Consider the following 25,130-nt stretch of genomic DNA (forward strand, 5'->3'; position numbering starts at 1 on the left):
AGGATGACAGTGATACAGTGATATTTACAGATATCTATATATACATATATATACAATATATACATATATGTATATACAATATATACATATATGTATATAATATAAAGAGGAAGAAGATATTAGAAATTAGAGTAAGAAGGACAAATACTGAATGATCTCACTTATTTGTATTACATAGAAAATAAAACAAGGAAATAGATAAGTTCCCATCCTTGGATTACAAAACTGAAATTGCTAAGTAGGAGGGCAGTGGGTGGGGAATGAAGAAGTGAGCTAGAAGTAACATAAGGACATTGGTGAAGGGTATTGGGCACTTTGTGGATTGGGAAGGTGCAATAAATGTACATCAAGATCATAAACATTATCGCTATTATAAACATTTTACCTCAACTATAATTATAATAAAATACTGGTTCTCCTGCAAGAGAAGTCATTAGTGAGAGGCACACTTGCCAAGTCTAGTCATAGACTTGCTACTGGGTGAGGTGGCTAAAGGATGCTGATAGGTTTGTATTAAATGGGGGGAAAGCCTAAAATTCAGGGATTTCTCCAAGAATGTTGAGATAGACTTAGAGGAACTTTAAAAGCCCTGATAGGCCCCAAATCTACAACTGATTTTATGACTTCAGAAAAAGTATTCAATTAGTGAAGTCACTGAATTAAACAGGAAATTGTCAAATACTAATAACGCATAGTTACCTCACCCCAAATCTTAGTATGCATCTAAGGACAACTGACTTACCTACCCATCTAATATGTTCCATGTTACCCACCAGAATTCCAGAGATAAAATGATCATGGACATCTTTTCACCATTAACTTACTTTTCATCATTAGCAAAGGATATTTTATCTTTTCTCAGAGCATCCATAAGCATGCGTAAGAATCCTGGAAGATTCCGGTATATCTGTTTTTAACAATGAAAAAAATATTAAAGCTTAAACGACAGCTAAGTAATTTTTATAGTTTTCCACTATGAGCTGCAGTCATATAGAATGTAGTAACCTAACTAAAAATTTTGGATCAAAACTTTTATGATTTTTTTAACGTAATCTGTGCCATGATGAGGAATTTGGAAAATACAAAAAGGAACAAAGAAGAAACAAATTAAATACAATCTCATCATCCACAGATGATCATTGTTAACATTCTGTTTTTACTCCTTTCCTATAGTTGAAAAGGATTAGAGATATGTATAATTCAAAAGTTGTTTCTAAAGTGAACAAAATTAACTACTTACTTAGATTATTTTGGAAGCAGAATATTTTGATCATTCAAAAATTCTAATGAGGGCTAGAGTGAGGATCTCTAAGTGCAGAGCCCAGAGTAAATCCCAAGCACTGCTGAGTGTCACCCAAAAACAAACAAAATATTCTGATAAATATGTATAATTGCTTTTATAGGATCTGAACATTATGTATTCTGTACAGCATGACTAAGATTGTAATTCTTTGAAAGGCATTTAGGTTTTATCAGTGATCATAAGGCTCATTGATCATAAGCCTTAAAAATAAGTTATCATTCTAAACAAGCTGAATTCCTCTAATGGCAAATTCCAGTAACTAAATTCTAGCTAAATGAGTATTTACCATATTTTCATTAAGACAATAGGGAAATTAGTTTATATATCTTAAAAACATACATTTCCTTAAAAGAAATGATACAATGTCTTTACATCTTTTTGAAAGGGGGTCAATTTTTTCAGTTTTACACCATGATTTACTGTTAATATTAAAAGTTTCAGGCATACAGAGTTCCAACACCACACCCACCTCCAGTGTCAGCATTTTTAACTCAACCCCCAAATGACATTCCAGATCCACTCATTTCTATTAGCATGATCAGTCAGTCAGCCTAGCTCACCCTTCCTCTCCTGCTCAGATTCTGCTAATCTAAGTGGCTCTGGTTCTCTGGCTGTCCTATCTTCCCACTGGTACAACTCCCATCATATCACTTTTTTGCTTCACATTCTTCATGGACATGTGAATAAGACCTTAAGGTCACGTTGCCTTTGAGGTCCCAAAGAATCTAGCAGCTCTCTATCTCCAGCCTCACCTCGTTATTACTTAGCCACTGTCCAGACATGTCAGAACCCGCCGCCTTCTGTTCCTGGAACATATCAGGCTTGACCCATCCCCGGGCTCCTGCCCTGCTGCTCCCTCAGCCAGAGACCTCAATGTACTCTCAGGACAGCTGGTTTCTGGTCATACAAGTCTCAGCACAGCAACTTCTCAGAAAGGCTTCCATATCCAGCGATCAAACCCGTCCATCCGGCCAACCCCTTTCACGTTATTTTATTAGACTTCACAGCACCTCACACTACTGAAACTTGTATTCCTTTCTTCTCTCTCTCCTGCAAGCCTGAAAATATCCTAAAAGGATGGACCACAACTTTCTTATTCCCTATACTATTCACAGAAGCTGTTACCAATGCAATAACATTGACTAAGCATGAACATGAATTACTAAATGTAGAATCTAAGTTGAATTATTGTACTGATATCTCTGATGTACACTTTAAGCTATTTTATTCAACTTATTATTGTTCAATGTAGTGTGACAATACTTTCATTCAGATTTTATTCTGAATGAAACCAGTAATTACAACTGGTCTCATTCTACAAAGAGAAAAGACAAAATATTAGATTTCTCTGTTGTTGCTGCTGAAAATGGGGGAGGGAGATGCAGTGTTCCAAATGAGATGTTGCCAAAGGAAGGAAATGAAAACTGAAGAGGAAAAATGGAGCCACATACGGGGGGGGGGGGGGGGGGTGAGGAAGGGAAGGTTTCTATTTATTGAAAAAGCAATTTTAAGATTATTCTTAGGTTGAGACTTCTTAATGAGTATGGAGAAATAAAAGTTAATGGCCATAGGGCTAGAGAGATGGTACCGCAAGGCTAGACACTTGCCTTGCACACACCAGAATGGGGTTCAATCCCTGGCACCACATTTAGTACCCTTAGCCGCTCCAGGGGTGCAGAATCAGCAGTAAGTCCTGAGCACTACCAGGTCGGCCCCAAAACAAGTCAAAACAAAACCAATAAAAGGGGCTTCCACCCAGGGCTAGGTCATAGGTTATAGTCACCCATTAGGAACTATAATACTAAGAAAGAACAACTTTCTAAAACAAAGCCTCTAAAACACAGCCTTTCTAAAATAAAGCGCAAGAAAATATTTCCCCTGATTTTTTAAAATTAATTTGTGGCATTGTAAAGAAAGGTCAGGAAAATAGAATCAGAAGACAACATGTCACAGTACTGTTAAAACTGAGAGTTTCAGGAAGCTCAAACCTGGATCGATTTCTCATTGGGCCTCACAGCAAATGCCTGGCATTTGGGTGCAGCAGGGGGGGGGGGGGGGGGACACACCAATACTGCTTTCCTTTCCTTTCCTTTCTTTTCTCTCCTCTTGCCATCTATAGGCAAGATTTTTTATTTGGTTTTCTTTTTCCTTTCTTTTCTGACGTCACCACTTCTAAAATCAGCCTCCTCTGAGGATATTCCAACAAGAGAAGCCCTTTAGCAGTTCATCTTATATTCCTAAAGAGTAAGAGGGAAGCAGCCCCCATCCACCTACTCAAGTCAATCTTCAGGGCTTACCAGACAAAGACCTAGAGACTTTAAGGTCCTCCCATTCCTCTCCACCCCGACCACTGTGCTGGGTCCTAATTAATGTCTCCCTGCTTCTTCTCTGGTCTGGAATACCAGCAGGTAAATATCCCCAAATACCAGTCACATAAAGACTGATGTTACAAAGTATTGGGAGAACCACATTATTTACTTGAAAAACAACCAAAAAATCAAGACTTCAGACTTGACCGAAAGTTCATCCACAGCTGGTCACACTCTTGCATTCCTAAAGCTGCCTGCCTACAAGTCTGTCTGCCTGGAGTTAGCAGATGTAGGAGTGAGACCCATTTCCTCTTAGAGGGTGTAGGACAACCCTGCAGGTCTCTAACCTTCTTTTCCCTCTGCTCTGAATGAGACAAGGATGCCAGAGTTGCGCAGAGGATGTAAAAGGACCAGATGTGGTTCAAGTGATGGTCTCATTCTTGGCACTGATGACCTCCAGCATTTCCTGTTTTCACTCACCTTTAAGAAAGGAGCTTGGGGGCTGGAGTGATAGCACAGTGGGTAGGGCATTTCCCTTGCACACAGCCAACCTGGGTTCGATTCCCAGCATCCCATATGGTCCCCTGAGCACCCCCAGGAGTAATACATGAGTGTATGAACCAGGAGTAACTCCTGTGCATCGCCAGGTGTGACCCAAAAAGAAAAAAAAGAAGGATCTTGGTGTATGTGTTTGGGGGAGGGGAGAGGGAGAAGGATGGACAGTTCAAGGGTCAGGTGCATGAGTTTAAACCTTGGTAACACAGGCCACCCTGAGTACCTCCAGGGTTTCCTCGTGGCCCAAGTAGCACTGCCTCACTGGGCCTGACCATTGAATTGTCCAACCCAGATTATCAAGTACCACTGGGAATAGCCCCAGACCCTTAAAACTCACTTGGAGGCAACCCGCGACCTGAAGAAGAAAGAAAGGAGCTGGGGTGCATCAGCCTCTAAGAGTTACTGACCACACCTCTGTGGAATACCTCTCTCCTGAATTTTATTCACCCAAAAATTATAGTTCTGAGTGTTCCCCTAACACTGACATTTATTTGTTCTGTAACAACAAAGTCTCCAATGGAGACGTTACTGGGCCCGCTCGAGCAAATAGATGAACAACGGGAGGACAGTGACAGTGACAGTGACAGTATCAGAAAGAGGAAAGGGGATCAAGCATTAAATGAGTGCCTATTAGCAACTGAGTACTTTGCATGGATTATTTCACTTAATAGCACAGCAGGTAAGGCATTTGCTTTGCATGTGGCCGACCAGGGTTTGATTCCTCAGTCCTTCTTGAAGAGCCCAGCAAGCTACCCAGAGTATCCCGCCAGCACAGCAGGGCCTGGCAAGCTCCCTGTGACATATTCGATATGCCAAAAACAGCAACAACCAGTCTTACAATGGAGACACTACTGGTGCCTGCTCGAGCAAATCGATGAACAACGGGAGGACAGTGCTAAGACAGTGCTAGAACCTTCATCACAATCCATGCACTAGGCAGTATCGATTTTGTTATTATTTTTTAAAAATGCGAAAACATTATTGGTTGGAGGCAAAGGTCAAGTATGAACCCAAATCCATCTAGTTCCGTAACCCTTACTTTTCTCCCATCATATCATGCCTTCTACCCTATTCTAATGAAATTGATTCCAGAATGACATGTGAGAAACATTGTCATTATTTTAAATTCTCCGTGTATTTCTATTCTCCCCAGCTAGGTAGCATAGCTTCTGCTTTGATTTGGTTTGGTTTGGACCATTCCATTGGTGTTGGGAAGGTACCCGTCTCTGTGCTTGGGGGTTGATCCCAAAGTGCTGGGGCAGGGTGGCGGGGGGGGGGGGGGGGGGAGCAAACAGTACAAAATGGGGCCAGGCCCTCCTGAATTCAAAGCATGTGCTTAACCCAAAAGCTTTCTCTCTAGACCCCAGTACAGGTAGCTTCTTATCCAACCATACTGAGCAGTTATTTCACTCTGCTGATAATATACATAGTTCATGTTTTGCATATATTAAGCCATTTAATTTCACAACCATTAGCACCCCCATCTTAAAAAAGAAGTAGTTCAGGCATGAGAAGTAATTAGCCCAAGGCCCTGTGTGGCAAAAATGCTGGCCTTGCAAGCCTGAGGCCAATGAGGTCACAACTTCCATCCCTATCACCTGGTATTTGCTCAAATACAACCCCAGCAGTTCTGCTCTTTGGGGTCCACAGAAGCACAACAAAGTATGTGGTCTCCTATGTACCACAACCAACTGTGCAAGCACCACAAAGTGTGTCACCTCCTACCACAACAAAGGGGTGGGAGAAATAAAATTTTTAAATCAGTAACTGAGAGATGTGGAGAATTTTATTGCTGTTTTAAAAACAGGTCTGGGGGCGGGTGGTAACTCAAGTGACATAAAGCATGCCTGGCATGCACAAGGCCCTGAGTTCAATCCTGGCACCTTATGGCCCCTCAGCACTGTCAGATATGGCCCTGGGAGTCCCCAGAACTGATGTATGAGAGGTTTGCCAGAGGTTCCTGTACTGGCTATAGTCTATTTGCAAGAAAAAAGGATCCACAGAGCAACTACTCACAACTGTACCCTGGGTTGTAAGTTCCAGAACCCCACTGCGTGAGAGTGTCCGCCAGTCTAAGAAACACTGGTTTACACCTGAGAAATAAATTATAGTATCAGTATCTGAGTCCATCTAAGATTATAAAAAATAAGATGTTTGGTTAATGGGGGGAAAAACTAATTCTTAATAAGTCACTGAATCTATTAGAAGGAAATAAAAGGACTATCAAATCAGAGCTATGGTGGTTCCCCTGAATAACAACTGGTTCATAACTTACAAATATAAAAATAGGTAATAAAAATAGCATGGATAATAAACTTTAGCATGTTGAAATGGCTCACATGATGCCATGTTGGGAAGGTGACTCAGAGACTCACCTTTAACAAAGGATAATTAATAGTTGTGACCCACATGTTGGTAAATGGAGCTTCCAAGACGATAGCATCAACTGGGCATCCTTGAAAATAAGAGAAAGGAATAACTCCCCTTTCCTGTTTAAAAACAACCATCCTGAAATAAAGAGTCCTTGAGGACTTGCATATAAATAACATGAATTTAAAAAATCAAGTCTGATGTTTATTAAAAGTCCTAAACCCCACACAAGATACATTGGAGCAGCTAGTGCTAAGAAGGACATTCTAAGAACCCACACAGTTAAAATGCTAGAAAACAAGGATAAAAAGAAAATCTGTCCCAAAAAGTCAGAAGAAAAGTGTTATCTTCAAAGCAACAGTAATACTGGCAACAGAAACAAGACAGAAGACATTAGAACAAAGTGGATGGATCTTCAAAGAGTTGAAATAAAATTAGCAACCTAAAACCTCAGATCCAATAAAAATGTCTTCAAAACTAAAGATGAAATTAAGATATTTTCAGACCAAAAGTAGGAAAATTATTCATCAATAGACAGAACAAAATTCCCATATGGAAGTCCACAGAAATGCTAAAAGTCATAAATAGCAAATAAAAGCATAAATCTAAATATTGGCTTTGTGATATGATATTAATATTTTATGGAATATGTGATACAGAGAAAACTGAAACACGAGATAGCACATAAACTGGAGATGTAAATGGAACTGAGCTGTTCTATAAAATAAAGGCCCTCCCATTGTTCGTCGATTTGCTCTAGCAGGCCCAGTAACATCTCCATCGGAGACTTTGTTGTTGCTGTGTTTGGCATATCAAATACGTCACGGGGAGCTTGCCAGGCTCTGCTGTGCGGGCGAGATACTCTCGGTAGCTTGCCGGGCTCTCCGAGAGGGGCGGAGGAATCGAACTCGGGTCGGCCATGTTGGCTGCCTGCAAGGCAAACGCCTGCAGCTGTGCTATCACTCCAGCCTGTTCTATGGTGATTGCGTTTCCCAGAAGTGAAGTACATATTAGTTAAATTGTTGCAGAATTGTTCACACTCTGGAGGAGGTGTGCAAGAATCTAGAGGAGCATTAAAATAGTGTTCAATTCATTTCCATTAAGTAATTAAGACTGAATCTAGCCAGTATTTATCTTTAAAATGTGCAATGTGTACATAACAGCCTGACCTGCCATTTCCAAATAAAATTTAGGCTACAATACAAAGGATTATAAACTTTTCAAGCACATCAAAATCACTGGGTCCTGTCACAAAGATTCTGATCCATAAAAATATTTAGTCTCCAGAAGGCGGTTTCGTTAACGTGCACCTCCCCCACTCCCTTCATCCAGGAGATTCTCATCTAGGCAATTTTCCAAACATTTTGAGAAACACTGACATAAATATCATTTAAGGAGAATAGCAGAAGGAAATCTTGCCTCCTGTTTCATAATGTATTATTTTCTTCTCATGTAACCCAAATTACTCTATAATAACGTTTATTATCCCTTCACAATCAGGGTCTCTTGGAGATACTTTTAACTATTTCCTTGGTATTTCTTTTCAACTTCATGATCTTGAAAAGCAGCTGCTGTTTTATAACAAGTATAAAAATAGAAAGTTGGCTGCATTATCAGAAACTGTCTAAAGTTGGGGACACTTTAGTAGTGCTGTGTTCAAAGTATGCACAAATCTCTAGATTTTTTACTTTCCTGCCTTAAGCCAAGAAATTCTACTTCAAATTCTACTAAAGCAAAGATAAGGTACCTTTCTCTTCGAACACTCTTGCAGCATTTATTGCAACTCTGTAACGCAATGAAAATATGAGTATGAAATGAAGCAGTTAATTACAAAACGAACATTATTTAGTAACAGGAGCAAATGATTACAGTTCTGGACTCTCTGATTAAAAACTGCATAGAGAAACAATGCACTGGTCCTAAGTTAAGGAATTGTTTTTCTTTGCAACTCTCAGGAGAATTCTGGAATGGGAAATCTCACAGATAGCCAGAGAGCCACCATGCCATAGATAACAGTGGATGGAGAGACAGGCACATCGAGACGCCAAGGTCCCCAGTCACATGTGGAGACAGTGAATGAAGCACTTCCTCTCTCTGAGCTCAGTGCTCCTGCCACTGTCCACAGCTGCCTTTAAGTGACACTAAACCCCCAAGATCCACCTACATACCCATTTCCCAACCTCACTTACCCTGTCCCCAGAGAGTGCCCCCAGAGACACACAGGAGTGGCACCGCATCTTGCTTTAGTCCACTCATAGACACAAATGGCATCTTCTGTCAGCCCCTCCTCTGTGGGTTTACCTGTAGAGTCCCCAAACCCTAACAGTGAAGCAAACAGAGGATCACTAACTGTCAGAATAAGGGGCCACCAGAAGTTCCGCACTTCTTGAAAAATCTTCGTGCACTGTTGTAACACATACCTCTGTAGTCAACAGACAAAACATGAAAACCACCATCACTCAGCACCTGAGAAGGGAATGGTCACCACTTTAGTTAGGAGAGATACCAAAAAATTTTTCACACTTCCTCACACCACCATAGACCCTAGAAGTAATGGCTTAACAGGCAGAGAAAAGACCTTCATGAAGTCTGATGTCTAATTTCAGACTTGAAAAGTCTAAAATGATGAGACTAAATTGGAAAGGGGGAAAATAAACATTCAACCAGCTAAGACCCTGAATCTGTCACCTAACCAGCTGGGAGGCCTTGAGCAAGTTACTTGCTGGTCAAATATGGAAATATTATTCTCAAAAGTGAGAAGCAACCATATCTACTTTCACGATTCTTGGAGAATTCAGGATTCTCTTGTTAGATGCAATGACATATGAAAGCATCTAATTACACAGTAAATATCTTTCTTAAGAATTCCTTTGAGAATGGGGAAAAACTGAGAGCCTTCCCTCTAAGATCAGGGACGAGACAGGGATGCCCACTCTCTCCACTGCTGTTCAATATAGTACTGGAAGTACTTGCAATAGCGATTAGGCAGGAAAAAGATATTAAGGGCATTCAGGTAGGAAAGGAAGAAATCAAGCTCTCACTATTCGCAGATGATATGATACTCTACTTAGAGAACCCAATAACTTCCACCAAAAAACTCCTAGAAACAATAGACTCGTATAGTAAAGTTGCAGGTTATAAAATCAATACCCAAAAGTCCATGGCTTTCCTATACGCAAACAGTGAGAGAGAAGAAAGCAACATGAAAAAAACAATCCCATTCACAATTGTGCCCCAGAAAATCAAGTACCTAGGAATCAGCTTAACTAAGGAAGTAAAGGACCTGTACAAAGAAAACTACAAAACGCTACTTCAGGAAATAAAAGAGGACATGAGGAAATGGAAAGATATCCCCTGCTCATGGGTCGGGAGACTTAACATTGTCAAAATGGCAATACTACCGAAAGCATTGTATAAATTCAATGCAATCCCTATAAGGATACCCATGACATTCTTCAAAGAAATGGAGCAAACACTCTTGAAATTTATATGGAACAATAAGCCCCCACGAATAGCTAAAGCAGTTCTTGGGAAAAAGAAAATGGGAGGAATCAACCTCCCGAACTTCAAACTGTACTACAAAGCAGTAATAATTAAAACAGCATGGTACTGGAACAAAGGCAGAACTGCAGACCAATGGAACAGGGTTGAATACACTGACATCTCTCCTCAATCATATGCTCATCTAATCTTTGATAAAGGTGCAAGTAATGTGAAGTGGAGTAAGGAAAGCCTCTTTAATAAATTGTGTTGGCATCACTGGACGGCTACCTGCAAAAAAATAGGCTCAGAACTCTGCCTAACACCATGTACAAAAGTAAGATCAAAATGGATTAAAGACCTCAACATCAGACCAGAAACCATAAGGTACATTGAAAATAAAGTTGGCAAAACCCTCCATGACATTGAAGCTAATGGTATCTTCAAAGATGCCACGCCACTGGCCGAGCAAGTGAAAACAGAGATAGATAAATGGGACTATCTTAAACTAAGAAGCTTCTGCACCTCCAAAGAAACAGTGACCAAAATACAAAGACAGTCTACAGAATGGGAAAGGATATTCACCGAATACACATCTGACAAGGGGTTGATATCCAGGATATACAGAATACTGGTTAAACTCCACAAGAATAAAACATCCAACCCCATCCAAAAATGGGGCAATGAAATGAACAGAAACTTTCTCAAAGAAGAAATCCGAATGGCAAAAAAGCACATGAGAAAATGCTCTACATCATTAATCATCAGGGAGATGCAGATCAAAACCACAATGAGATACCATCTCACACCTCAGAGACTGGCCCACATCCAAAAGAACAAAAGCAACCGATGCTGGCGTGGATGTGGCGAGAAAGGGACACTCCTTCACTGTTGGTGGGAATGTCCACTGGTTCAGCCCTTCTGGAAAACAGTATGGACGATTCTCAAAAAATTAGAAATTGAGCTCCCATTTGACCCAGCAATACCACTCCTGGGAATATATCCCAGAGAGGCAAAAATGTATAGTCGAAGTGACATCTGCACTTGTTTGTTCATTGCAGCGCTCTTTACAATAGCCAGAAACTGGAAGAAACCTGAATGCCCAAGAACAGATGACTGGTTAAAGAAACTTTGGTACATCTACACAATGGAGTACTATGTAGCTGTTAGAAAAGATGAAGTCATGAAATTTACATACAAGTGGTACAATATGGAAAGTATCATGCTAAGCGAAATGAGTCAGAAAGAGAGGGATAGACATAGAAAGATTGCATTCATCTGGGGGATATAAAGTAACAAAGTATGAGATTAATACCCAAGAATAGCTGAGATCAGCACCAGGAGGATTACTCCATAACTTAGAGGCCAGCCAGGTATCCTAGAGGAAAGGGCAGTTCAGATAGATAAGGGAGCACCAAATAAAGTATGTTTGGAGGATCCTCCCAGGAGGGGAGATGCATGTCGAAAGTAGACTATGGACTGAACATGTTTGCCACTCAATGCCTCTTTTGCAGACCACAACACCCAAAAGGAGAGAGAGAACACAGGGGATTGCCCTGCCACAGAGACAGGGGGGGTGGGGGGATGGGGGTGGGAGGGATATTATCCATGGTGGTGGAAAATGGGCACTGGTGGAGGGATGGGTATCTGATCATTGTATAATTGAAACCAAAGCACAAAAAATTGTAAATCTACAACTTTAAAAAAATAAAATAAAATAAAGGGGGAAAAAAATAAAAAAAAAAAAGAATTCCTTTGAGAATAAGAACTCTACACATCTAGAGTCACATCTAGAGTAGTGGGAAGCAAATAACAGAAAGACATATTAACAAGTGAAAAATGAACATCAGTCAGCTACTGATATTAGTAGATTGATTAACCTCTATCAATTAAAGAGATTCAGAAATAAAGCGATCTTTCCATTATAGAAGACCCCTGCGAAGCCCTGAGTAGGTAAACAAGGAAAGAATATGAGAATGTAGGACTCGGTGGTAAGGCATTTTTCCCTTGTACGTGGATGACCTAGCTTTGTTCCCCAGCATACCATGTGGTCCCCTGAGCACCTCCAAGAGTAATTCCTGAGGGCAGAGCCAGGAGCAACTCCTGAACATCATTGGATGTGACTAAAAAATAAAACAAAAAAGAACAAAAAGTTGCTATGAAAGCACTTTTTAAAACTATTTCATCCTCATTATAGTTATATAAAGTATCATTCCTTATTCCTATTAATTTTGGTTTTAGTTTTGTTTATTTGGGGACCACATCCAGCAGTGCTAAGGGTTTACTCCTGGCTTTGTGCTCAGAGACTACTCCTAGCATATGCGATACAAGGGACCAACATGGGTTGACTGCATGCACAGCAAGTACTTTTTCTATCTCTCTAGCCCTCCTGCTTTACAGATTAAGAAACTGAGCCACAAGCAGAGGAGATTGCTCAAAGTGATACTGTCAATGCTTTGTGTGCAGGAGCCCTGGACTCACATGGTTCACTGACCAGGATCAATCACTGAGATTATCTCCACGGGTAACGCCAAAGGGTCACCAAACGGTGGCCCCAAAACAAAACAAAAAAATGTTTTTAAGAAATCATTTATACAAAGAAGAAAATCCAAAGCAAAAGAAGTTTGGTCCTGATGAAAGAAAATGACCAATTCTACAGAATTTTCAGAGATGGGAAGAGGTCCAAGCATCCCTCCTCATCCATCCCAACTACCATGATAAGAACTCTGGCTGTTTTCACAGCTGCTTCACTCTTCTTCCAGAGCACATTGTGGAAAAGATATTCTAGTTGGCCAAGAGTGGAAGGGGCAAAAACTTCATGTTCCCACAGACCTCAGCTTTACTATGTCCCCACTGAAAGAGGGGAATCACTGAAAGAGGGGCTTGGGGTATAAAGCAAATTTGGGTAAGGGGAATGATACAGGCAAAGCAGCACCTGCCCACTGCAATTCCTCATGACTGGGCTCTGCTGTTCTTGCAAAGGCAGGTATGAGGGGAGAAGAGGAGAAGCAAGCGGAGGGGCTGCCTGTCTGAATGAAGAGGGAAGATAAAGGTCTGGGTATATTAGACAGGGTGAATCCTGGATCTATGATGTCATCAAATCAGGAAAGAGCTCCCAGGTAGGAGCTGACTTATGGAAAGAGAGATAGGTCTGTAGTTACTAATTGGACAAGCAGCCTAGTCACCTGCGCTTTGGTTACCTAATGAGCGTGGGACGAGATAAACAGCTGAGTCAGATAAGACCGAATGCCTCATCTGCCATCTTCCTCACAGTTGGAACTGCAGGGGCTGCCCCCACAAGCTGAAATCACGTGACTGGTGAGTAAGAAGCATAACATGTGGCTGCCATCCATCTCTGCCAAATCTCCAATGGTGCTGGCACCAAGGCATGAGCCACTTCCTTTGTTCTGTATAAAAGGTGTCTTACTTAGCGTTATCATTCTAGGGCATTCTCTTCTATCTCAGAATGGTTTTGTCCAGAGTAATACTTGCCCTTCATCTACTCTCAGCCCACCCATCCTCCAGTCCTCAGAAGAAGTAAATAAAAGCGTCTTTAACTCTGAAGACACTGTTAATACACTCATGGAAGTTTTTGGGGGACCTCAGGGATGTGCACAGATCCCCCATGTCTGTGCAGACAGTATAGTCCTATAGTGAACCCCAGATCTCACAAATGCTTCATAGAATGTTCATTAGACAACTATCTTTGAGTTAACAGAGCCCCAGAGTGGAAGAGGAACTCAAAACAGTAATTTTGAGGCCCCCTCAGACATACCTTTACCAGCTTAATTCTGTGTGGTGCTGCCCTATAAAGATTTAAAAAAAGAAAAAGAGGGAGAGCAAGCATTAGACATTATGATGAAAAGTTCAATAAAAATCACTGCCAAGCCTCTGGCATCTAATCTCATGCCTTTCTTCTCAGCTTGGAGAAACAAACAGCTGGGAGAAAGGACTCTGGTTCTAGTGCCAGAACTGCTTGGCTGTGTTGGGAGAATGATCTAGTGGGCAGCTGTCCTCCAACGCACCCGAATGTGCAGAGAGCACTCTTCATGCTTTCAGTATAGGTGCCAAGTCAAGAACTCAAAATCCATCTCCCTTCCCTTCTCCCAACAAAACTTACTTCTAAGAATGCTTTTCAAAGTTCAAGAAAAATATTCCAGAAAAGTGTATTTTCTGAACAAAGGATTCAACAATTATGTTCACCATAATTGCCTGGCTCTGACCTCCATGAAAAGAGGGTCAAATGGGAGTCTCAGTCCTGAGGACCAAAAGACAGATTTCTGCAAAATAAGCGTCTTGTTTGCTCTGTATCACACACACACACACACACACACACACACACACACACACACACTCACACAGTCCAAGAGAGCCCAAGATGATTCCCAAGGCATGGAATTCTTTAAAAATCATTTGAATTTTGTTTGGGAGTGCAGTTTCTTAAACCTGGAGTCCTCTGTGATTAAAGCTATAGACCAACGTCACAGGGGGAAGACGTATGAACGCTTCGATTTTTTTAGGTTTATTTTTTAATTTTATTTTATTTTTATTTATTTATTGAATCACTGTGGGAAAAGTTACAAAGTTTTCAGGTTTAAGTCTCGGTCATGCAATCATCAAACATATTTCCCTTCACCAGTACTTACTTTTCACCACCAAGAACCCCAATATACCCCCCCTCCCAAACACTCCCAATGCCTGTGAGATGAACTCTAGTTAACACTCTATCTACTTTGATTAGATTCACTGTTGCGACAAAAGATCACGGTCACAGTCCTCCCGTTGTTCATCGATTTGCTCAAGCTGGCCCAGTAACTTCTCCATATAAGACTTGTTGTTACTGTGTTTGGCATATTGAATACGTCACGGGGATCTTGCCAGGCTCTGCCGTGCGGGCGAGATACTCTCGGTAGCTTGCCGGGCTCTCCGAGAGGGGCGGAGGAATCGAACTCGGGTCGGCCATGTTGGCTGCGTGCAAGGCAAATGCCCTACCACTGTGCTATTGCTCCAGCCCCGACAAAAGATGCACCATTGTTATTTAGAGTTTACACCCCCAAATCAGACCTGCTGAAAAGGCATTGAACACTTCAAATTTTAAGCACAATTTTTAAGAAGAGGATTCAAGGATCTCTAGGGGCATCTAGAATCAACAGCTTTGGGCTCAATGCTGAGCTGATATTTCCATGCAGGGGACAGAAAGAAGCAGAAGTCAACCCTGGAGTCAGAGTTGGGATCACAGAGCAAACTGAATTGATTCAACTGGGTTAACAGCATTTGCAGGTTCAGAGGGACACCATCCTTCTGTGAGAGATCTCACACCAAGCCTAACATGCACAATGAGAACAATGTGGAGAACGCTGGACAATGTGAAATGCAACTCTGCTCAGAAAAAGCCTCTGTAGTTAGAGAAGGCTGTTCTGTAAAGGGGAAAAGGCAGCGAGGAAAAGACACAGGGTGAGGGAGTGAGGGCAGGGCACTGAGTTGGAAGGGTTCCTGAGAGATAGAGAAAGGTGCATGGTGTCAGCACCACCCACCCACACACCCACCCCCAGCTATGGGCACAGTCACTCACGGGCATGACACAACTCATACCACAGACCTCTCTGAAGGCGCTGCTAGCAGCACATCAAAGGACAGCCAGACAAGGAAGGTGTTCCTTATCAACAAACAAGCTCAGGACAATAGTGTGGGCTGAGGAGTCCAGTTCTATTAGCATAAGACAGGCCCTGTGCAGGGTCCAAATTCAGGGTGCTCTCTCTGAGGAAGTCTCTGCCTTCAGGTCATAAGATTCACACTAAACTAAGCAATGTTTGCCCAGGTTCATGAAGAGACCAGATAGGGACCTTCCTTTTCCCTCCATCTGTCTCTTTCCAGCACCGGGAGCCAGTAGTTCATACCCACTGTGGTCTTTGAAATCAATGTCCAAATCTGGAAAAAAATCTCCATCTCAGTTTAGGCCCCTAGTGGCCTACACAGAGGGTAGAGTTTGTTGCCAAACATCCTTCTGTTTGAACAAAGGGGGAAAGAGTAGGTGGAGACACAAGTGCCGAGCTGAGTACTGAGCCGGCCTGTGCATCTAATGGGCTGTACACTCTGCCCGAGAGAGTCCAGCAAGGACACTGACCTGTGTTCCGCACTGCCGTGAAGGTAAACAATGATGGGGTTGCCGTCCTGGAGGGCCATTTCGTACCAGCAACGGTCCTTGCCCTTCGCATCTTCCCCACGGCAGCTGGGAACTGTGTGCCTGCAGAACAGGGGAGGCTTGAGTAAACACGCACTTGGAGAACTCTGTTCCCACCATCACTCGAATCTCTTCTCACATCAGCCCGAGGTGAGCACGTACACAGTACATATTTAACATCTCGTCTTATTCTATTGAACATCATTCTAACAAACTGGTATCATTCTTACAAAATATATCACTTTATAAATAGAAAATACATGCTTTCTGTGTAAAGCGTATGAATTATAAATATCATAATACATCGTTATAGTGTTATGTATTTATTCTATATGGTATATATTTATTACAATGATGTATTTGTGCATTTATTCTATATAATATATGTATATGTAAAATGTATCTATCTTCTCCTCTGAAAGTATATACATGGTAAAATTCAAATATATCAAATCTTTTATAATGAAGACCACCACTGCCCTACCTCACCTTCCCCCGACAGAGACACCCTCTTTGACACCTGACTCATGCACCTCTTGCTCTACAAAGAGCAATCTTTAGATGTGACTGATTTAAAATGCAGCCCACTAGGTGGAAACAAGTGAAAAGGTGGTGGTGGATATTTTCTACCTGATGTTGGTTTTAATGAAGAGATAAGTTGGGAGGAATTGCCAGGAAAATTTTAATCTCCAGGAGAAAAAACTTAAACATGAAGCCTATGCTACTCTAGTCAAGAAACCCAGTGACTTGTAGTTTGGTGATTGTGGAAAGGGGTAAGGGCACACCCAGTGGTCCTCAAGGGTTACTTCTGGCTCTATGTTTAGGGATTATTCCGGTGATCAAGAGACCATATGGGGTGCTGAGGACTGAGCTAGGGTCAGCCCATGCAAGAGAAGCGCTGTACACACTATGCTGTCTCTAAGCCCAGTGACCTTGTGATTTTTTTTAGGCACCTGTCTGTACTCCCAGGTTCTAGCAGTGAACACTGATAATACAGACTCTAAATTCCCTACCATGTCACAGGGAATTTGGAGAATTGGCTATGGGGTAAGAAGCCTGGAATCCTCTTGATTATAAAAGGGCAGGAGCAGAAAGCCTGACACCAAAGTGCAGGGCTCTGCCCTGAGAAGGCAAGCTCCACTCTCAGCAAGTCAAGCCTACAACAAGCAAGAGAAGGTAACTCACTAACCAAGGACACATGCAGCAAGAGCAAAGAATAAAAATGTCACCAATTGAGGGCTGGAGCGATAGCATAGCAGGTAGGGCATTTGCCTTACACGCGGCCGACCCAGCATCCCATATGGTTCCCCTAGCACCTCCAGGAGTAATTCCTGAGTGCATGAGCCAGGAGAAAAAGAAAGAGAAAAAGAAAGAGAAAAGAAAATGTCACCAAATTCCAACATTGTTAGCTGAAGTAGCCCTTACAGGCTAGGAAGACATTACATGAGTCTCCATTCATCCCTAAACATACTATGAACACATTTAAAGTCAGAGAGATAAAATATACATCAGTACTCTGGCAGCCAAAGAAATAGCAGAACCCAAACAGAAAATAGAGATATGGGGTGAGAATAATCCCAGTTTCCTATGACAAGGATGTTTCCAGCACTTTTCATTCACCAAGCACTGTGCTAATGGAAACCTATCCAGTCTCACTCCTACAAAACATGAGACAAATCAGCACGTCAGCATTCATTACGGTGGGAATAAATGCTCGGAAGGCAGCACAGATTGTCTAATCATGTGCTTAATACAGCGGGTGTGAGAAAAGGTTTCTCTGAAATTATAAAATTCAGACCCCCAAGATAACTATGCAGGGAGCTAATGAGAAAAGGGAACAGAGGAGAATAGAGAATGTAGCTTTGTGGTACAGGTTATCCCAAGCATGTGTGAGGTTCAATCACCAACACTGAAAAAAAAAAAGGAGGGGGAAGAAATGGAAAGATCAGAGAGGAAGAAGGAAGGCTCACAAAGCAAGCATATGTATGTAGGCAAGATATGGAAGGCAAGGTGAGTGGTGGGGCTGGCCAGGGGCAGGACATGGGTAGTAGAGAAAGAGGTAGGTGAAGGGCCAGTCCAGTTCCCCAGATAAAGCGAAGGGACCCAAAGCACAGAGCAAAGCCTAAAAGATTTCATTCTCCATCATGAAAGAAGGTGTCTGAACCAGTTTCCAGGTGCCTATAAGGAATATCCTCCTCTCCAAAGGCAAGTAACAGCCCTACTCACACTAGCCCCCAGACAGGAAAAAGCACACCACCAGCAAAGGAACCCCTCCCAGCATTGCACTCACCAGATTCCCAGAATCACCTTGGGCCGACACTTGATATAGAAGTTCACTGTGTGAGGAATGATTAACTCTGGTTTTTTTAAATCCACAAGAAATGGTGCTTTGACTGGAAAGTAGAAATCATTAGTAAATTAAAAACAAAATCAATTTGTTTTTAATCACACACAAAATCGTATATTTATATTTATTCATATATATGCATATACATATATATATTCCTAGAAGTCTTGGCCCCCATCTAGATCTAAAGGTAGGTTCTTTTTTGGAGAAAGGAGGAGCAGTAGCAGGACTTAATCCTGGCTCTTTGCTCAAGGACCACTCCTGGTAGTGTTCAAGAATACCAGGGATCAAATTAGGTTTGGCCTCATGCATGGCACAAGCACCTTAATCTCTGTACTATTCCTCTAGTCCCTAAAGGTAGATTTTAAAACAGCACCAATGTGGGAGCTCAGAGCAGAGTTTAACTATCCTTCTCCTTGTCTCTAGCTAAATGCAGAGAAAGTTCCTCTGAGAAGGTAAGAGTATTTAGAAGAGAGTTGTCAGTGTTTTTCTACTGAAGTTAAGCATTGTGTTTTTTACTGAGTAGCACCCAAGCATTAGCCAGAAGCCATGAAGAGTACATGGTCTGTATAAAGATGGTGGCTTGTAGAAAGAAGGTTATTGCATGTCATGACTGCGGAAAATATTGACTAATGCAGTCTCCATAAGCAAAACTGTGCTAAATACAGCCTCTCACCAGGTTCTTCCCACCCTCACCCCCCACCCATATGCAAGAAGAAAAAGGAAAAGGGACAGGATATAGTGGATAGTGAGATATTCATATTAACAGCTAATTTGAAAAGTGAGGCTCTCAATTAAAATCTTACCCACAAGACCATGTTTCTTTGTCCCCAGATGTTTGTCAAAATTCATGCTACACCCCAAGTCAATATTAACTAGATTTCAGACCATGTAACTACAGCCACACTTTTAAAGCAGATGTATCATTTTCACAGCTTTGAGGGTGAGAAATTCATTATTTGTATATATATTGTTTATATATATATATATATATTATAACTCTATATACAGACAAACTCATGAAGAAGAATACTTACAAAAGTTAAAAAAAATTAGCATTTCCATGAGAGGAGGGAAAATACGGTCTTTTAATGATTTACTGGTAAAGTCGTTGTATAGACAAGCAATTTTTCTTCCAAGTGCTGAACAGGAGTGTGGGCAAGATCTGCAAGATATTATGAAGTAAACATGGTATTCACAAGCAGTCCAAGTTTTAACTTGGTGTATTTTTGCTCTTAATGTCCAATTAAACTTTCAAAGACCTAAAAATTATAAGTAACTTTTATTTCAACAAAATCCCTTGTTATTTTGTTTGTTTGTTTAGAGGCCACATGAGTAATGCTCAGGACTTACTTCTGTCTTGGTGCTTAGGGATCACTCCAGGCAACACTCAAGGGACCATAAGCAATGTCCCATATCAAATCAGAGTTGTATGCATGCAAAGCAAGTGCCCTAATTCCTGTACTATCTCTGGCCTGTCAACAGAATCCTTTAAAGAAAGATATGTAACTAGGGCACATTCAAGACTGGATACTCAGGGAGAGTTGGTGAGAGCAGCACTAAGGCAGGAACCCCAAACCAACCAGCTAGTGAGCAGTAGGACTAAGAGGTCAGAGGAAGAGGGAGCCCATAGAGGCACCAGGCTTGTTCCCATCAAGTAGCCTCACTGACAGCCAAGCTGGTTCCACAAGCCATCAGCAAGCCAAAGCCAGCACTATTGCTTCTCCATCACTTGTCTATCACAATGAGCCTTTTTCACCAGATCCCCACTCCTCTGGCTGAGTCTCAGCAAGAAATGAACTACGGAAATAAGAACCTCCCTCTGATGCCAACCCCAGAGGAGAGAGACCATGAGGGGCTAATCAAGGAAGAGGAGAACCTGGAGGTCAGCAACAACAGGTCTGGGCTTGAACATGGGACATGACAGTCAGTGCATAACTTACTGATTCCTCTTGATCCAAATCATCCCACCAGAAGCATCAGCAGACAAGAAAGGATTTGTTCCTGTGGGATCAGTCATACCAGTCACATTGCCCATGAGAGCTGAGGTGTCTAACTTTTGAGAAAACAGGATGTAAGAGGTGAGTGTCACCATTTCCTGCTTCTGAGTTTTGTCCACATCATTTATTTAAAACAAAAACCAAAATATCAAATAAGATCAAATACATGGGGCTGGAGAAATAGCGCAAAGGGTTATGGTTATGTTTTGAGTGTCAGGGGACTGAAGTCTATCCACAGCACTGCATGTTCCCCTGAGCAATCCCTGAGCACTGAATCAGAAGTATGCCCAGAGCATGGCTAGGTATAGCCCCAATTTTTTTAAAAAATCTAATTTAATTTTAAAATCCCTCCCTGGGTCTAGAAAGATAGTACAATGGGTAGGGTGCCTGCGTTGCATGTAATTGATGACCTAAGTTTGATCTCTGACACTACACATGGTCCTCTGAGCCCCATCAGGAATGATTCCTGAGCTCAGAGTTAGGAGTAAACCCTGAGAGTCACAGGTGCAGTCCAACACAAATCCCCCTTCCCCACACACACACATTACACACACACAGCCCAATTCCTTTTCTTACTGTAAGGAGTTGATGTGAGAACTGCTGGATATAAACCAAATCATGAGGATGAGGACTGGATGGGAAGTTTTTTGTTGTTGCTTTTGTTTTTGCTTCTGGGCCATACCTGGTGATGCTCAGGTCATACTCTTGGCTCAATACTCAGGAATTACTCCTGGCAGTACTCATGAGACCATATGAGGTACCAGGGATGGAACCTGGTTCAGCCATGTTCAAAGCAAGTGCCCTACCTGCTGTACTATCATTCCACCCACTGGAAAGCATTTTTTGATCAGCTAATCTCCTGGTCCTATTTCTGTGCTAAACCAGAAGCATTTTAGAAGAGAATTTGAATTACTTTGGTGTGAGGATATGAGATTGAAAATTAAGTATCTGGGTTCAGAAAGACAATACAGGATTTGAGGAACATTCCTTGCATGTGTCTACATCTTAGTTTGATCCCTGGCACTGCTGGTCCCCCAAACATCGCAGGGTGCAGCCCTGGAGTGCAGCCCTGCCCCCAGGTACAGCTTTAGGACATTTCCCCCAACTCCGTAGCATGGATTACCCCCAGCACCACAGGGCAGGCCCACATCCTCAGGTCCTAGATCTGAACAGCTAGCATAGCTGGCTAAATAGCTGGGAGGGGTCCCTGGACCTCTAAAGCACCATTTGTTAACCCCCACCCCCCAAAAAAGTTTAATAAACTTTTCAAGACCATCGAAGTCACATGTGTATGTAATCTCCAGGCAGCTATGGAAAGCCCCAGCGGCTCTCCCTCTTAACACCCACATTCGGTGGACTCAGGTCACTCGCCCACCCCAGGACGCGGGACGGCCGATGCATGGGAGGACAAAGGAGGAAGTGAGGGCCAAGCTGGTTAATGATCAGTTGCCATTTATTCCTTTCTCCCCACGCATCTGTTCCAGTCTCACTAAGCTCCCCATTCTAGTCTCACACTGCCCCTCATTCCCATCTATTCCTGTTTCTCCCACTCATCTCTCTGTGCTCCCTCTAATAGCTATGTCCCTCATCTCTCCATGCGCCTGCTCCTGAATTCTTCCCCTACATTCTTCTCCTTCTATCCCCCTTGCTAGTCTTTCCGAACCACCTTGCTGCCCAGGTCTCTCTCTCTCTCTCTCTCTCTCTCTCTCTCTCTCTCTCTCTCTCTCCAACTCCCCACATAGGGGGTAGCCCCCACACACCTTGTGATAACAAAATCAATATAAGAAAACCTCACGGGCAAAATATCACTTAAGATATTTTTCTCCTTTCCTCAGGAATTTTGCTCCATGATTTGGAGGCCAGCCACACGTGCTAGGGGAAAAGGAAGCTCAGATAGAGAAGAGAGCACCAAATAAAGGGTGTTGGGAGGATCCTCCCAGGGTGGGAGAAGCATGCTGAAAGTAGACTATAGACCAAACATGATTGCCACTCAATGCCTCTCTTGCAAACCACAGGACCCAAAAGGAGTTCTCTCCAGAGAGAACAAAAGGGAATGCCCTGCCACAGAAGCAGGGTGGGATGGGGGGATGGAGGGTGGGAGGGATGCTGGGACCCGTGGTGGTGGAGGATGGGCGCTGGTGGAGGGATGAGTAGTTGATCATTGTATAACTGAAACCCAAGCACAAAAATCTGTAAGTCTATAACTGTACCTCATGGTGTTTCACTAATAAAAAAAAATTAAAAAACAAAAAATATTTTTCTCCTTTCCTTAGTCCAATAACTTAATTAACATATTAACATCTTAATTCTACTTCTTAATATTAGTTATTTCGTATGGACACAGTAAGAGCTACATTGAGCTTGTATGGTGGCTCTCCGGGGGAACTCTCGCCACAGACTCAGACTACAGTGCTCAGGCCAGATTAATCATTCCTAACCCTATCAGGGTCCAAATCTAGTTATTACTTTTAGATCATGACATAATTTGTCCATGACCATGTTCTTAACTTATAGTTAAGCATTATGGCACTTTGGTCAGGCCCATTTCGATTCCAGGGTAGCTCACTGCTTGCTCTGGGTCCATCTAGCCCCTGTCGGGCCCCTGCTTTTTGGGGTGCTAGGAAGTATGAGCAACTGAGGCTTAAGTTGAGAGAACAGATGCCCAGGACTGAATTATAGTTCAGAGTCAATTAACTCCCCAGTTACAAAAGCATAGCATTAACTGTCTTCTTGTGTTCATACAAAAAAGACATTGCTCTGAATTAACTATGCAAAGAACTTAAGGAGAAAAGAAAAGGCAATACTTACAATTTAACAGAGCACAAAGAAAGAGGTTACAAATAAAAACAGAAGAATGGGAGCACTGTGATGGGAGAAACCCAATAAACCTAAGCTCCCTGCGGCAAGGCAGAAAGGACAAACCAATGTTATCCTACACGTGTGCCCAGGCCTGCCTGGTCCCAAAGCACCTCATCTTTCATGGACTGCCACAGTCCTGGTGTGTTACACTGGCCATCTCTGCATGTAGACAAGCATGCTGGCTTCCAGCCAGAGTCAGCTCCTAGACAAAGTTGTTTTAGGCTCCCTTCCCACACCCTTGCTCCTTCTCAAAGTCCCTCTCACATGTTCTCCTTTCTGTTCCTATAGCTCAGGAACCTTCTGAGGAAGCAAAGAAAAACCTTGAAAAAGTTCATTTTCCTTTAAGTGTCATATTTCTAAAATGAGAGCAGCTAGTTCGGAAAAGGCACAAAGGGAGATCACCTCTGATGAGTTTCCAGCCATTTTGCAAGGATGATACTTGGGCTGAGCTCCTCAAAGACATCTGAAATGGGCAATTGCCTGCTCTGAAAATCAGCAAGAATGAAATGAAAATGATTCTTTCGTGACTTGAAAATCAACTCCGTGAAGGTGGTAGGATGGAGATGACATTGTTATTCTGGTTTCAGAAAAGAGAAATGAAAATACAGAGCCATCACTTTGAGTCGCAGATCAAGTCACAACGCGCAGATCTGACACCGTCTGAAATCTCGGGCTCGCTTCCAGTCCTTCCATGCTTACAGGCTCCCACCTGCTTCTCTCCGACTCTTTGAACTCAACTACCCTGTCTGTTAGTCTCCCGCTAAGTTCCCTTTTGAAGGTAGCAGGGTGCCTGGGAAGCAGAGGTGGTCACGGGAAACACATTTCTGTTTTTAAAGAATAATTCATACAGGACCCTTCTCTCTGATTGCTCAAGGCATTTTTGTAAGAAGCTGCAGGGAGAGAGCAGGGTACCCAGGCCCCTCGGCATCAATAATGCACATCAGCTTCTTTGAAGGTGGGGGTTGTCAATCTAGCTTCCCCCACATCAGCAAGGGATCAAAAGTCACCCGTGGCTGAGAGATCTTATTTGAGCAGAGGCTGCTGCTTCAAACCCCTCCCCGCCAACAGCCAGCCACATCAAACACCCCCTGGATCCTCCACTCTTCACTTGCCTGTCCTTTGATCAGCTGTGGCTTTAGCTGCAGAGCATCCTGCAGGAGACTCAGATCTGAACCGGAGGCCTCACCATGAAGCCTGCTCTGCTCCAGGGAGAATCACCCCTGCAAGTTATCTCCATGCTAGCAGGTACCAGCTTTGGGAAGACCCATCTGGCCACCTCTGACAACTATTACACGTATGAAGCCAGGCTACCCATGAACCAGAGCGCTATCTCAGGGGACTGTAGCCCATGCTTATTATGTGAGAATTCTGGGATGGATTCCTGGCACCCGTATGGTCCCATGGCCTGAGCACCATACCAGGATCTACATTCAAGCACAGAATCAGGAGTCATTCTTGAGCACTGCTGGGCATGACTTTAAAAAGCAAACAGAAAAGTTATGCTATGTATTCATCTTCCACATCTCCATTCATCCAGCCAGCAAGCCCGTAGCACCAATTACCATGTTACATTTGTGTTCTCCTCCCTTCTCTCCTCCCAAATAAATCTTCCGCTTCCCTCAAACTCCTAGAGAGTCCCTTCTTTGTCAAAGTCATTCTAGACAGATCTTCCCTTGATGACCTTTCCTCTCCTTCTCCGCCACCCACTAATGAGAGTCAAGCCTCA

At 42.6% G+C, this 25,130-nt stretch overlaps 1 protein-coding gene across 1 annotated transcript in view; it reads right to left on the reverse strand.

The window, feature by feature from the left end:
• Positions 1 to 25,130, reverse strand: part of ABHD12B (abhydrolase domain containing 12B) — a 30,049-nt gene that overhangs the window by 2,102 nt on the left and 2,817 nt on the right. The window contains exons 2-10 of the mRNA XM_056133182.1: positions 19,583 to 19,710; positions 18,489 to 18,591; positions 16,142 to 16,261; positions 13,793 to 13,823; positions 8,958 to 9,003; positions 8,727 to 8,856; positions 8,285 to 8,322; positions 6,543 to 6,622; positions 825 to 907 (exon numbers count right to left, since the gene is read on the reverse strand). Coding sequence (XP_055989157.1) covers positions 825 to 907; positions 6,543 to 6,622; positions 8,285 to 8,322; positions 8,727 to 8,856; positions 8,958 to 9,003; positions 13,793 to 13,823; positions 16,142 to 16,261; positions 18,489 to 18,591; positions 19,583 to 19,710 — 759 coding nt within the window. The remainder of the gene's footprint in view (positions 1 to 824; positions 908 to 6,542; positions 6,623 to 8,284; positions 8,323 to 8,726; positions 8,857 to 8,957; positions 9,004 to 13,792; positions 13,824 to 16,141; positions 16,262 to 18,488; positions 18,592 to 19,582; positions 19,711 to 25,130) is intronic.

This window comes from Sorex fumeus, unplaced genomic scaffold, assembly GCF_029834395.1.
Source record: "Sorex fumeus unplaced genomic scaffold, SorFum_2.1 ptg000098l, whole genome shotgun sequence".
NCBI classification, from domain to species: Eukaryota; Metazoa; Chordata; class Mammalia; order Eulipotyphla; family Soricidae; genus Sorex; species Sorex fumeus.